The sequence below is a fragment of the Engystomops pustulosus genome, chromosome 6 (genome assembly GCF_040894005.1).
Source record: "Engystomops pustulosus chromosome 6, aEngPut4.maternal, whole genome shotgun sequence".
NCBI lineage: Eukaryota > Metazoa > Chordata > Amphibia > Anura > Leptodactylidae > Engystomops > Engystomops pustulosus.
The window spans coordinates 134795579-134808286 of record NC_092416.1 but is presented as its reverse complement, the minus strand read 5'-3'; the positions used below and the strand labels follow the sequence as shown (position 1 = coordinate 134808286).

The following is a 12708-nucleotide window of genomic DNA, read 5'->3' as shown; positions in this document are numbered from 1 at the left end:
TTTAGCCTTACAAATAGCAAAATAGCAGCTTTGCCGTGTGTACATGTAACAAAATGTCACATGCAGTTGTTGATATGACATTTGAAATATATCTAAAACACAGACACAGTCTGAATGATGCCAAAACTGACACACATATCGCCCACACATAAGTTATTTACAGAATTAAGCGTCTCCATGGAACCCTGAGCCTTCTGCATTAATAGACTTATTTAAAAACTCCTGAAGACTTGGAGAAAGAGAAGAGCCAGGCGACGGCAGATAAAGGAATACACAGGCTCAGCAAATTTCAGCTGATATATAATTGTATATATAGGGCGCAGGTCTGCACATTTCTACAGTATAGTTCATGTTCGGATTTTCTCAATAGTTAACTGCTTTTATAAGGTGTGGGTCCAGGCCCCAGAGAATGGATGAGGTGCATTTTATATGCCAATTAGCCTCCAACAACTTGACACTGGGTGGACTTTATGACTAAAGGTTTAAAATAAACAAGGGATGTCCAACTTTTTTTTTTTTTTTTTTATAGAATCCGCAGTAGATATGGATTTCCACTGTGGAAATTAAACCTTTGCAATGCAAAATCCCAGCAGATGGTTTCTGATGCTTGTGGAATGGCTGGTGAATTTCCACTGGGTAAACTTCACAGTCATTCAGCAACCTGTGCATGCACATTGCTGTTTAGGAATACATTTATACATTATACTGGTATTTCAATAAGTCGATTATGATAATATTTTTTTTAATAATCTTTAAAGGGGTTGTCCACTTTTATAAAATAATTGATATCGTGAAAAGTTATACAGTGAATAAAAATGTATTCCTGGTCTTGTGATGGAGATTCAGGAGCACAATCCGTTATTATCACATAGAGTAATCAGAGCCGCGTGATAATAATGGCTTGTGTACCTGTGTGTCCATCACATGCCACTGACAGATTTCTATCCACTGGAAGTAAACATAGAAGCTTTCTATAGCTGGACAGCAAGCAGAGATCTATAAAACCATGATGAATTGATACAGAGAGTATATTGGAAAATTATAGAACTTTTCATTACACAAACAATATCAATTATTTGCTGAAAGTGGACATCCCCTTTAAGTTTCCCTCTAGGAAGATATCCCACAGACCTTTTATTTACCAATTGTGAGAGTGACTTTCTCCTTGCTACAGAATCACCACCTCCATGGGTGAAACATGTCCTCCCAGCCAAGTTCTGCTGATATTTCAATGAAGGTCCAGCCCTGGCTGTAGTAATGCTGCATAAAAAAGGCTTACTTTAGATGCAGCAAATCTCAGGGGGTCACATAAGATGCCATTTTGGGCCAGATTCAGTCAGAGTGCCTTGTGTTTTACATGTATCGATGTAGAATCTAATCACTTACGATTGAGATATGACAAAGACAATTGTTCTTTGAAGTGAATTCTTTTATTTGTAACAGCGCTATTGTGTTAAAAGCATCTTGTAAACAATCTGTAACATCATAATCATCCGCTTGTCACTAATAGATTGTGTTTCTATGTCTGAGATTATACCTGCCACTTTTATTTACAAGCTGTTCCAAGTATTATACATCCGGAAATACACACTAGAGGGGGACATTTATCATTGCTTCTACGCTAGAAAATTGGCATAGACGCACTGAATTAATCACAATGCCTTGCGAACCGCCCGATATTGCAATTATTATCCCCTTTATACCAGCTCCATGACAAGTGGGCGTGAAGGGGGAACATTCACACGGTTTTTGCACAAAACTATGGCAGGAAGCAGCTGGTGTAGTTTTCGCCACCAGGGCAGCCACCCGCAGGATACATATGGAGGCCTAAGCCTTGTATGATAACTATCCCATAGTCTCTATACTCTATACACCTTAAGTCTCTTATTCAGGTAGGAACCGTCACATGCTGTAGTGTCACTGTACCTTCCATGAAAATCTTCAGTAGTAACCACATTATGAAGCTATAAACGCCTCTACAGCGCAGGGAAATATCTCTGAACGACATGGCTGAAGGCTGAGAGGTTGTAGTCCCCATTCTGAGGTGCCCATAGACAACACTGCCACATATGGCGTAGTAGCACAATGACATTATACTTGTTACACAATGTACTGCTGTACCAATCTATATCATTATAGAAATTAATACTTAAAAGGACTTGTAAAGGTTTTGTGACCTTATGAAAGTGTCTCAAAGAATAATTGTCTTTGTTACCCATAGAAACCAATACACAGTTTTTAATTGTTTTCTGCTCTTGAAGGATAAAAGCTGTTCTGTAGTGACGGGTAACAAAGACTGGTCTTTTATCAGATATTTACCATAAACCCGATTCAGTTTCTTATTTTTCTTTGCTTGTTGTCAGTTATCCTTTTAATATTTTTTGTGTAACTACAGCAGTAGCATCCATAGCAGCTACTATAGGGACTGCAGTTTCAGGGGGGCCCCGGCAGCCGAGCTGACACAGTAATGAATGGAGGATCTGTAACATTATACATTTTATGCTGCACTTTGTACAGTATCTTCCACGTCTTGCACAGTACACACAGAGTCGGCAGTTCAGATAAGAAATATTGGGGAAGTGGAGAGGACAGTGGAACGACAGGACTAGAGTCTCTCATTTCTACTTCAAGCCAACTGCTTCCCCCATGTGTTCAGGAGCTACTGGGACATATTTGTGGCCTCTGACACCACCCTAGCATAACAACACCGCCTGAGAGCCAGTATATACGTATATGTGTATTAATTTACTGATGTAACTATGTGATGTGATTATGCTCTATGTTTGTTAATATGTGTGTGTATATATGTGATGTGTATATAATATGTGTGTACATAATGTATGTGTGTTTATATACTGAATGTCTTGACTTTGTATTGTATGTATGTGTGTGTTTGCTGTACATGTGTATATGTGATGCTATATATGTGTGCTCATATGTGATGTGTATATACTATATGTGTGTGTATTTGATGTGTATATACTGTTGGTGTGTATAAAAAGTATATATACTGTAAGTGTATATAAAGCACATATACTGTATGTATGTAAAAGATGTGTATATGATGTATAAGTGCATAAATGTGTGAACATGAGTGTATAAATGTGTGTATGTATATAATTATTGACAGTGTGTGTGATTGTAACTCATGTGTGTGTATACAAATATGTATATTTTTAAGGGGGAATAAGAGCACTGCTTCTTCTAGTTACGCCCCTGACAGTTTATCATAATACTGGTGGTTCTTCCCTTCACCCATACACATGTAGGATAGGCACTGCTGAGAATGTGTATGTTCTCAGTTGAAAGAGGTAAATATGACACTATGAGAAATAAGTGACAGTGTATCATCTTCGACAAGAACCAAGAATGGGGATGTTGAAATTAGACTTGCCCAATCCTTTTTATCCCCAACATCACACCATACATCTGGTCCTCAGCTGAAATTGATTTAATGTGTAGGATACTATATGCATTTACTGTATACATCCCTTGTATGAGAATTTATAGCACGTTCTATCAAAGTAAATTCAGAATACAACTTTACTGCTTAGAATGCCTATAGATACTGTGCAAAGTGATGTCACCCGAGTGATGCCATCAGGGTCCCCGAGTTTCATGACAATCTAAAGCAGGGTTTTTATAATAGATGCAATAATGCTTTCCCCTTAGGGTGTCAGTATTAGCCTCCTGTTATTAGAAAAGACAGTGTTGGCTGCAGATGAAAATGAGCTTTACACAGCAGGTGAAAAGCTGGATCCCCCCTGTGTGTCTGAATATGTAGCAGCTCATGCCATGGATTACTGCAATAATGTGAGATACGGCCACCAGATTAGATCAGGCAAGGCAGTGCAGCCCTGGAGTGAGCAAGAAACTGGGACAAATTTACTTATCACATTCATTATTGACTAGTGTAACCATATTAAGACACATACCAATGACCATTAAATATCTCTTCTTCACTCAATGTCAACAGGGTTTCTCTTATTACTACACAATTTGGTTTTTTATGTATGTGGGGCCACCCTGTCATATAAGTTGATGCCAGTGGAAGGTGCATTCTGCAGCCAGCCAAAAGTCAGCCATCCATAATCTGCCAGCCCACCGTAATTTATACAGATACGGTGCAATATGTTGCCATACTATTGCAATAGAGAACAGAAAAGACCATATGTTTGTGTGCATGAGGCCTTAGTAAGATCCTTCCTAATGATAAATCTGACCCATAGACTCTGTAAAGAAGCGAATTCATAAATCTAAATACGGTAAATACCACATCTGGATTCACATGGAAAATCTCTAGTAAATTGACCTTAAACTGAAAAATGCTGCAAATTTGTAGCAAATCATGTAACAATCATGAGACATTGCGAATTATAAAAAAAGGCAAAAATGCAAAATTACATCCGTTCCTGTTTAGTGCTGCATTATATTATTAATAGTTGAAGTGGTAGTGCCGCTACTTGTTTTGGATCTGACAATCATGTGGTCAACAGCAGCCCCCCACCATGGCAGAGCAGCTGGGTCTTCACAAACCCAGATCAGCTCTCCTCTGCTCATGACTAATGATACTAAAGAGGACCGTTTACACCAATAACAGGAGCCTCCAATGATGCCCTATTTAGAGGAAAATTAAAAAAAATCATAAAATGTGAATACCCCTTAGGAGTCTTTTATGACTTCATGAAGGATATTATACAGTTAGAATATGTACAAGTAAAAAAAAAAATACAAAAAGATATTAAAGGAAAAACCATTACCATAGCCAGTCTGTTCACTCAGGACTATACAAATATCAAAATCACCATAATACAATAAGGAACCCATTTATACACATCATTTAGGTTTTAAATTGCAAATAAATGAGAAAAAAAAATATTTTGTCACTTTTTATACGGTGTTAATGAACAGCCATATTTATCCCAAGAAAAACAGTGCAATAATTATTTTTGTACCCTTACAAATTAAATTTGGCTGCTCAAAAACTCTAAAAAAAAAATTCTGGGCGGGGTGCTCATTTCACCATATAACGTTTACAGACCTATGATTAAATTATTGTAATGTTATAGACTCATTTGCTACAGCTCCTTTTGTTCCTCTAAAGCATTTACGGTAAATTCTTTTCTGCCATACCATTTGCCTTTTAATACTGCATATTCTAAGGTTGCAAATACTCCATGCAGAAGAACACATCTGCAATTTTCTAAATTGTCCAGCAGGTGGCAGTATAATCTAAGACATGATGTACAGGGACCACAAAAGCTTCCTGATAACTTTCACCCTGCAGAATGTATTAGTGACAAGGTATATAAGCGGAGCCTTGATATGAGAGAACCTGAGCAACTTTTCACAAAATACAGTTTATCATTGAATCACTGATTCAGTTTTTAGATCTCCTCTACAGAGCATTGCAGTAGGCTATGATTGCAAATATGACAAATTGGCTTCTGATTATCGCACAAGGCAGAAGTATAGACCTTACAGCACAGAAACTGGGCTTTTGTGGCCTATTCAAGTATGCAGTGAAAATTTAAAACGGCCCATAACCAAGTTAGTGACTTGGGGTACATTTTATGGGTCATTCCATGTACAATTGGCAAAATGTTTTCCAACACAATATATGGTAAATCTAGTGGAAACTTTCTGATCACAAATTCTATGTTCCATCTTCTAGTGCTGATATCTCCTATGGGTGTGGACAAAACAAGTTCCACCATGTTTGGGGAAGGGTCTATCAGGTGCTGCAGGGTTGGCATTCCTGAGATACCTGGAGGATGTTTGTAATCTTCTGATTGTGTTGGAGCAAGTAATTGTCTATCAAGCTTTAGAGTGCTCAGAGCTGCAAGGTGTATGCTGGTCAAGGCTTTAGACCTATGGACATGGTTGGATCTGATCAGGGGTATAACAGTTCCAGAAAAGCTCTAAAGCCCCCTATTAATCAGACATAGATTTCTTTTAGAAGTGGCACTATAATGTACAAGGTTGTATGACTTGCTCCAAATCAGCAGAGGCAGGAATGAGGCTTCACAGCATTGGCTTTTGTCCTTTCCGAATAGTCCATCATCCCTTCAATGACTAGGATCACTCTGGGTTTCCCCGATATGTTATGTTGGTGAAGGTTGAAGTGGCGCCTTTGTATAGCGGGTTGTGTGCCTGAAACAAGAAAGGTGTTAGAAAGGAGGCAACCAGTTACACCATTATTCCATTCAGATTTCATTTATATCTTTAGATCTCCACTGAGCAATTTCCTGGGGTAATACATCCGAATAATAAAGAGATTGAACTTTATTCCTCCTGAAAGTAGCACCCAGTATGCAAGATGGACGGAAAACAGCTAAAGCTGTACAATACATGGCTATCTCCACTCAATTGTTTGCTGTACTCAGGCTGCAAACAACAGATTCATGGTCTGTTTTTGCGGTCTCCGTGTCATCAGTCTGAGCCACATGGTTGTATGTCATCATAAAAGAAATATAAGACTGCTAAATGATGTCACTTGCTTGCCTCAACCCCTTAAAGGGAACCTGTCACAAAATTTTCACAAATTCAGCTAGTGACAGGTTCCAATATAGTGCTGTTTACTGAATACACCCTTATTTTAGCTAAAAAGTTTTGTCCTCACACCCTCCCTTAAAATCCTCCCCCATCTACACCTCCCCATGCCTTATGCCTTCTCATTATTTAGCACTTTATGTTATGTGACCAGGGTCATGTCATCTAAGGTCCTTTCCCCCTAATATTTCCCAAATTTACCCCACGTGTGTATCTGATCACATGTAATCACAGCATGCCTCCACGGACTTCTAGTTCTCCCCATCCCCCATGGAGGCATGCTGTGATTTCATGTGATTAGACACATACATGGGGTAGATAAGTAAAATTTTAGGGGAAAAGGGTCCTTAGATGACATCACTCTAAGTCATATGACATGAATGTAACACAAGGCACCGTGTAAAAAATTTGACACAATTTTACCTATAAATAAACAGAGCTTCTGTACAGTGCCTAAGTACTAGTACCATACAGCAGCATGTAATAGCAGTAAGACCTGTCAATCAAAAACAAGGAGCCTGATTTGAAGAGAAACATTGCTGTCAGTCAAAATAAGGTGGTGTGGTTCACTGGTAGCCCAGGAAAAATGAAGAGTAATATCCAGGATAAATGAGTCAAGTATGCCAATTTGCATACAAAACAGCTTTAATTAAGGTGGAGTGCCTCACTAACAGCTAATTGTAGATGATATGAGGAGTTCTTGTAAGCCTTTACCAGCAGGCATTGTTGGTTTGGGGTGGGGTAAAATTCTAGTGAGAGGTCTTCTTTAAAGGAAATCTACCATCAAAAATCAAGCACTTGATTAAAGCCAGGCACAGTGGCTGTGGTAATCTTCTTATATTTGTTATCCATGGCCTCCTTACTTGTAAAATCAACTGTTACAATTATGCTAATGATCCTAAATGGCTACTAGGGCAGTTCCCAGATCCCCTCTCTTTTGCAGATTCACAGGCTGTTACAGTGTGCAAAGAGCACTGCCCACTCCCATTATGTACTGAGGTTACATCGGGCAGAGGGAGGGGGGAGTGCAGAGGGGAAGCAATCTAACAGCCTATGAATTTGCAGCATGTAAGGGCTCTTACCTCCCCAGTAGCCCTTTTGGATCATTAGTATAATTTAAAAAGTTGATTTTAGATGGAGGAAGGATAACAAATATAAGAAGATCACCATAGTCACGGTGCCTGAAGTGACCCTTGTTTATCTATGCTTGACCTTGATGGAAGATTTGCTTTAAACTGACTAGTTTTACCTATAAACTGATCCGCAAATACAGATGGAACCCATGTTACATCCATATTTTTAACAATCCCACAAACTTGTATGAGAAGGCTCCAGCCACAGACACGGGCACAATTAGAACATGTAGTTTTCTGCAGCCTATTGAAATTAATGTGTCAAAGTGGCATCAATAAGCACACAGACAAAAAACACATATGTGCGCATGTAGCGTAACCTACTGCAGTCTGTTTACTTCAGTGATCCATCAGGGGATAAATATGAATACATGTATCAGGTACTTCTCTGCCAGTGCAATGCTCAGTGGATATCTACAAAGTGATCTGAATAGAGCCTTATTTGGTAACATTTATGGGTTTGCTGGCCTCATTATTAACAGAAAAGTGGCCCCTAGTAATAAGTTGTAATCTGTTGGTGAACCTGTCATCATGTGTTAAATTCACCTCCACTGCCGCTGAAGGGGTAATTATTCATCAAAGGATCTTTATTCAAATTATCAGGTGACCATCTAACCTGTCAGATTTTCTGGGATACCCTTTGTGAATACTCTCCTGACTGGATAGTAGGTTCCTGAACTCAGCATCCTCTACTATTAACTACATTTTCTTGTAAATGTTGGGGCATTTCAGGAATTACTGAATTACAACTGGTGATCCCATTATCCTACTAAATATAGGAAATAGGCTGTAGATAAATGTGTGGAAATTCTCTAGAAGGCAACTTTCTTAAGAACTCGCACTAGCAAAATAGTAGAAAATGACCCAAATAAGCAGCAAAAGACAAGAACTACAAAGGAAATATCCAACTAATGGCAGGAAGTCTGTATACCCCAAGGGCAGTGACATGACCTTCTGCTTTACCCATTTATCTCTCATCAGAAAATGTGTGTTTGCCAGCACAAGGGACTTTGCAGAAGTAAATCACATCATATATCACTATGTACACAAAGTTATTGCACAGACACATTATAACAAAGCTGGCACAAGTGTAGAGCGAGAGGTTGCTGCCTTTTCCTATCAATTATTACCGATACTATCAGTGTTGTTCCCATTCTTACCGTGTCCCACTTAGCCTTCGCCCTCTCCTCTTCAAACTTGGCAAATTCGCGTCGATCATGGATAGTAATAAGTAATTTCCAAATAAGCAATGCTACAAGTCCCACAAGCAAAATGGCTCCCATGACTGACATTAAGACCACAAGGATGTCTGGGCCTTGAGGACATTCTGTGGAGAAAATGCAAAGTATTAACCATGGAGTTGACGAGTAGGACCACAAGATATGAAACCTCTTCCAAACATCTTCCTGCCGCTTGCAGTTTGCTTCAGAGCTGCGCTCATTATTCTGCTACGTCAGTGGTAGCTAGTTTAAAGCACATCTACCATCAAAATCAAGCATGATGGTGTTGGTAAATTGGGAATACCCATCAGCGACATTTATAGCATGGCTACAGGATATGCCATGAATATCTGATAGATGCGGGTCACACTTATAGAGCCTGCAGCAGTCTTGAGACCAATCTGCATCCTGACGATATATTATAAATCCTAATTTTGTATACAAATTAAAAATTGTCTTATTACTTATCGCTATAATTGTCATTTTACTATTCAAAAGCTGTTTATGAACAATTTTATAGCGGTTATCCCTGTGGTCTGAAAAAAGTGTATTCATAGATTGTAAGCTCTTGCGAGCAGGGCCCTCATTCCTTCTTGTTCTGACAATGTTCTCACTCTGTAATATCTTATTTGTGGCAAGTGAGGCTGGTGTTGTGCACCCTGGCTTCACTGTACAAGCGAATGTAATGCAGGAAAGGGTATTATCCTGGCATCACTTTCCACATCGTGAGATGAGGCACCAGCACGGGATCTGCAGTTGTGCTTCATTGGGTTCACATCTAGGTTATTATACGTTTTTTTTTCTTTTTTAAATGTTCCCTACATACATCCTTTATACAGGTTGATTTGGGACCCTAAATTACAGGTCCATCAACCTGACAGGTCCTATTTAAAGGGAACCTGTCATCAGAAATGGGCCTAATAAACCACTAAAATTATGTTGTTAAGCAGCTGAGCAGCTTCTATGTTATGTTTCTATTACAGCCTGGTGTGGTGGCATCATCCAGAAAATCAACTTAATTGGTTTTATGGAGTCAAGGAGGCAGAAAGTTAAGCTTTTCCTGCCTTAAAATGCCCCTTTCACTGTAATTGATGGCCCTGCGTTCATGGACACCATTGGTCAGATCTCCTGAAGTCCGGCACATGATGTCAGTCACATGGGTGGAGGTGTTCAGAGGCAGTGAGAGCATTACTTCAATGTTAAACTCTCCACCTCCCTGTCTTTATACATCTTACTTTAAAGTTGGTTTTCTGGATGATGTCACCAAGCAAGGTCATGAAAGGAAGATCATATAGAAGCAAGTCAAGAGCTTGAGAACATATTGGTAGTGGTTTATTAGGACAATTTCTCATGACAGGTTCCCTTTAAGCAGTATGTTGTCCAATATTTTTCATATATATGTAAATGAGAATGCCTTAAAAGTAAAAATGTTTAGCAAAAGCTTAACTTTGTGGAACTATCCCTAGGATGGGCAATCAATGTTAGATTTGTATAAACAGCTATGCCTGGTCATTATCCAATTCACATCATTGGCACGGATAAGGGGCATGAACACAGGTTAAGGGATTCCAGAAAATGTACCTGCATTGATCCTTCAGATAAGACGATCAGTGTTTATGTCCCCGTGAGCACCCCCTTAAAAGGACCCTCTTCTAAATTACAGCTTACAACTCAATATCACTCAGTGTCTTATTTATAGTTGTTTGCCCATAGTTGTCCTGCCATTTTAGATCCTCAGCTATACTAATGTTTACATATAAACCAGAACAGATCTCCCTTAGGAGACAATCTGTACCAGCTGCCGAAGAGTTGAGATCCCTACTACAGATTATTTTTCTCTGGTAATATATTGTAACTAATGTGAAGGGAAGGGGCTGTAAAAATTCCTGTAAAGTTTATGTTTTTCTCTCGTACCTCCCTCCTGGCATCTGGGACATGTTACAGAAAGCAGCAGTGGGTGGGAATCTTTATTAATTTCCCCAAATCAGACAGGAAGTGTATCATTGCCAGAGTCACCTCCAAGCTGGATATTATACGTCACAGGCAGTCCATGTACTTTGGCAGTGGTTCTCATGAAACATAGGAAATGGGCCATTACTAGCACTGATTTTCTTAAGAAATGTGATAAGAAATCAGCAGTTTTCCCTGAGATAGGGGAAATGCAGAATTCAGAATAACCCACTGGATCTTTGTCATTTTATTCAGGAAAAATAAAATATGAATTGGGAGTTCCCCATGCTGTAGTGCAGAGTGCCCGAATAGTGTCATACATTTTAAAGACAATGCAAATGGACAAATAATTGGTAACTTGAGTATGTAGGAAGAATAATATGGGAATGGCACACTGCGGTGTGTTAATTATTTTCTAAAACAGACACATTGGAGCGCACAGGTCATCTGTTAGTTGAGACAATGGGGGTCATTTACTAAGGGCCCGATTCGCGTTTTCCCGACGTGTTCCCCGAATATTTCCGATTTGCGCCGATTGTACCTGAATTGCCCCGGGATTTTGGCGCACGCGATCAGATTGTGGCGCATCGGCGCCGGCATGCGCGCAACGGAAATCGGGGGGCGTGGCCGAACAAAACCAGACGGATTCGGAAAAACCGCCGCATTTAAAAAAAAAAATTGTATCGCGAAAATTTCACTCACCTTCACCAGGAATAGGCCGGTGTATTTCGAGGCATTCCAGCGGACTTCAGAGCAGCAGCGCCACCTGGTGGACGGCGGAGGAACTACCATCATAAATCCCGGCCGGACCCGAATCCAGCGCAGAGAACGCGCCGCTGGATCGCGAATGGGCCGGGTAAGTAAATCTGCCCCAATAAGTATGTTGTCCTTAACACAAGGTTTTATTCTGATGAGTTTTCAGGTTATTTTTGTAGATTTCTTAAAGGAAATTCTAAGAACTTAATTTTACAGGTCCTACAGGTAAGAAAAATGGCTGCTTTTCTTCTAGATACAACCGCAGCCTTGTCCCTGCTCTGTGTCTGGTATCGCAGCTCAGCCTAAATTAATTGAACAAGGATTAGTTGAAATACAAGACTAACTCTAAGTCCTCATTCAGACAGCAGTAATAGGTGTAATGTAAACATAGAAATACTGGAAACCTTAAAGGGAACATGTCACATTGCATCTTCCCACAAACCTCCGGTAGTACCTTACTCTGATCATTAATGGTTTCCCTAAGGCTTTCTGCAGCAGTATTCTTGTAAAAAAAACACATTTATTCTTTCTGTGCCAATAAAATCATAATGTCAAGGGCTTACATTTTGTGTTTGGACCATTTTTCTGCAAAAGAAAATGTGCACCTTAAGGGGAGTGTTAGTGTTTAGTCGCACTGTGCACCACAATTCTGCAGCATTAACAAAGTGTGCCAAAAAAATGGTGCACACTTCCAGAGCAGTGCAGGGAACACCAGATTCATTAAAGGGCACCTACCACCCCGATTCTACCTATAAAGGTAGAAGGGGTGGTAGGTGGATGGATGGGACGTGAGGATAGCCCTTTTTTGGGCTAATCCTCACGTCCCGGGTGTCTTTTACAAAACTTTATTACATGTATATGATAATTTTTTTATGCGGCTACTGGGGTGTGGAGTAGCCGCGTTACTCCACCTACCAGGTAATCTTCGGCGCGCAGCAACTGGTAGCTGCGCTCCCTCGTCCGGGTCCGCTGCGTTCTGCGCATGCGCAGAACACAGGCCTTCGGCTGCGCGGCTGCGGCTCCAGGGCCGGAACTACTGCGCATGCGCAGTAGCCGGGGGACTCGGACTAGGGCGCGCAGCTACAGGAGCTGCGCAC

The 12708-nt window shown here is 40.1% G+C and overlaps 1 protein-coding gene across 1 annotated transcript in view; it reads right to left on the bottom strand.

Annotated features, from left to right (window-relative positions):
* Positions 1-1402: 1402 nt before the first annotated feature.
* Positions 1403-12708, bottom strand: part of ITGB3 (integrin subunit beta 3) — a 55549-nt gene continuing 44243 nt past the window's right edge. The window contains exons 14-15 of the mRNA XM_072111142.1: positions 8846-9012; positions 1403-6153 (exon numbers count right to left, since the gene is read on the bottom strand). Coding sequence (XP_071967243.1) covers positions 6082-6153; positions 8846-9012 — 239 coding nt within the window. The 3' untranslated portion in view covers positions 1403-6081. The remainder of the gene's footprint in view (positions 6154-8845; positions 9013-12708) is intronic.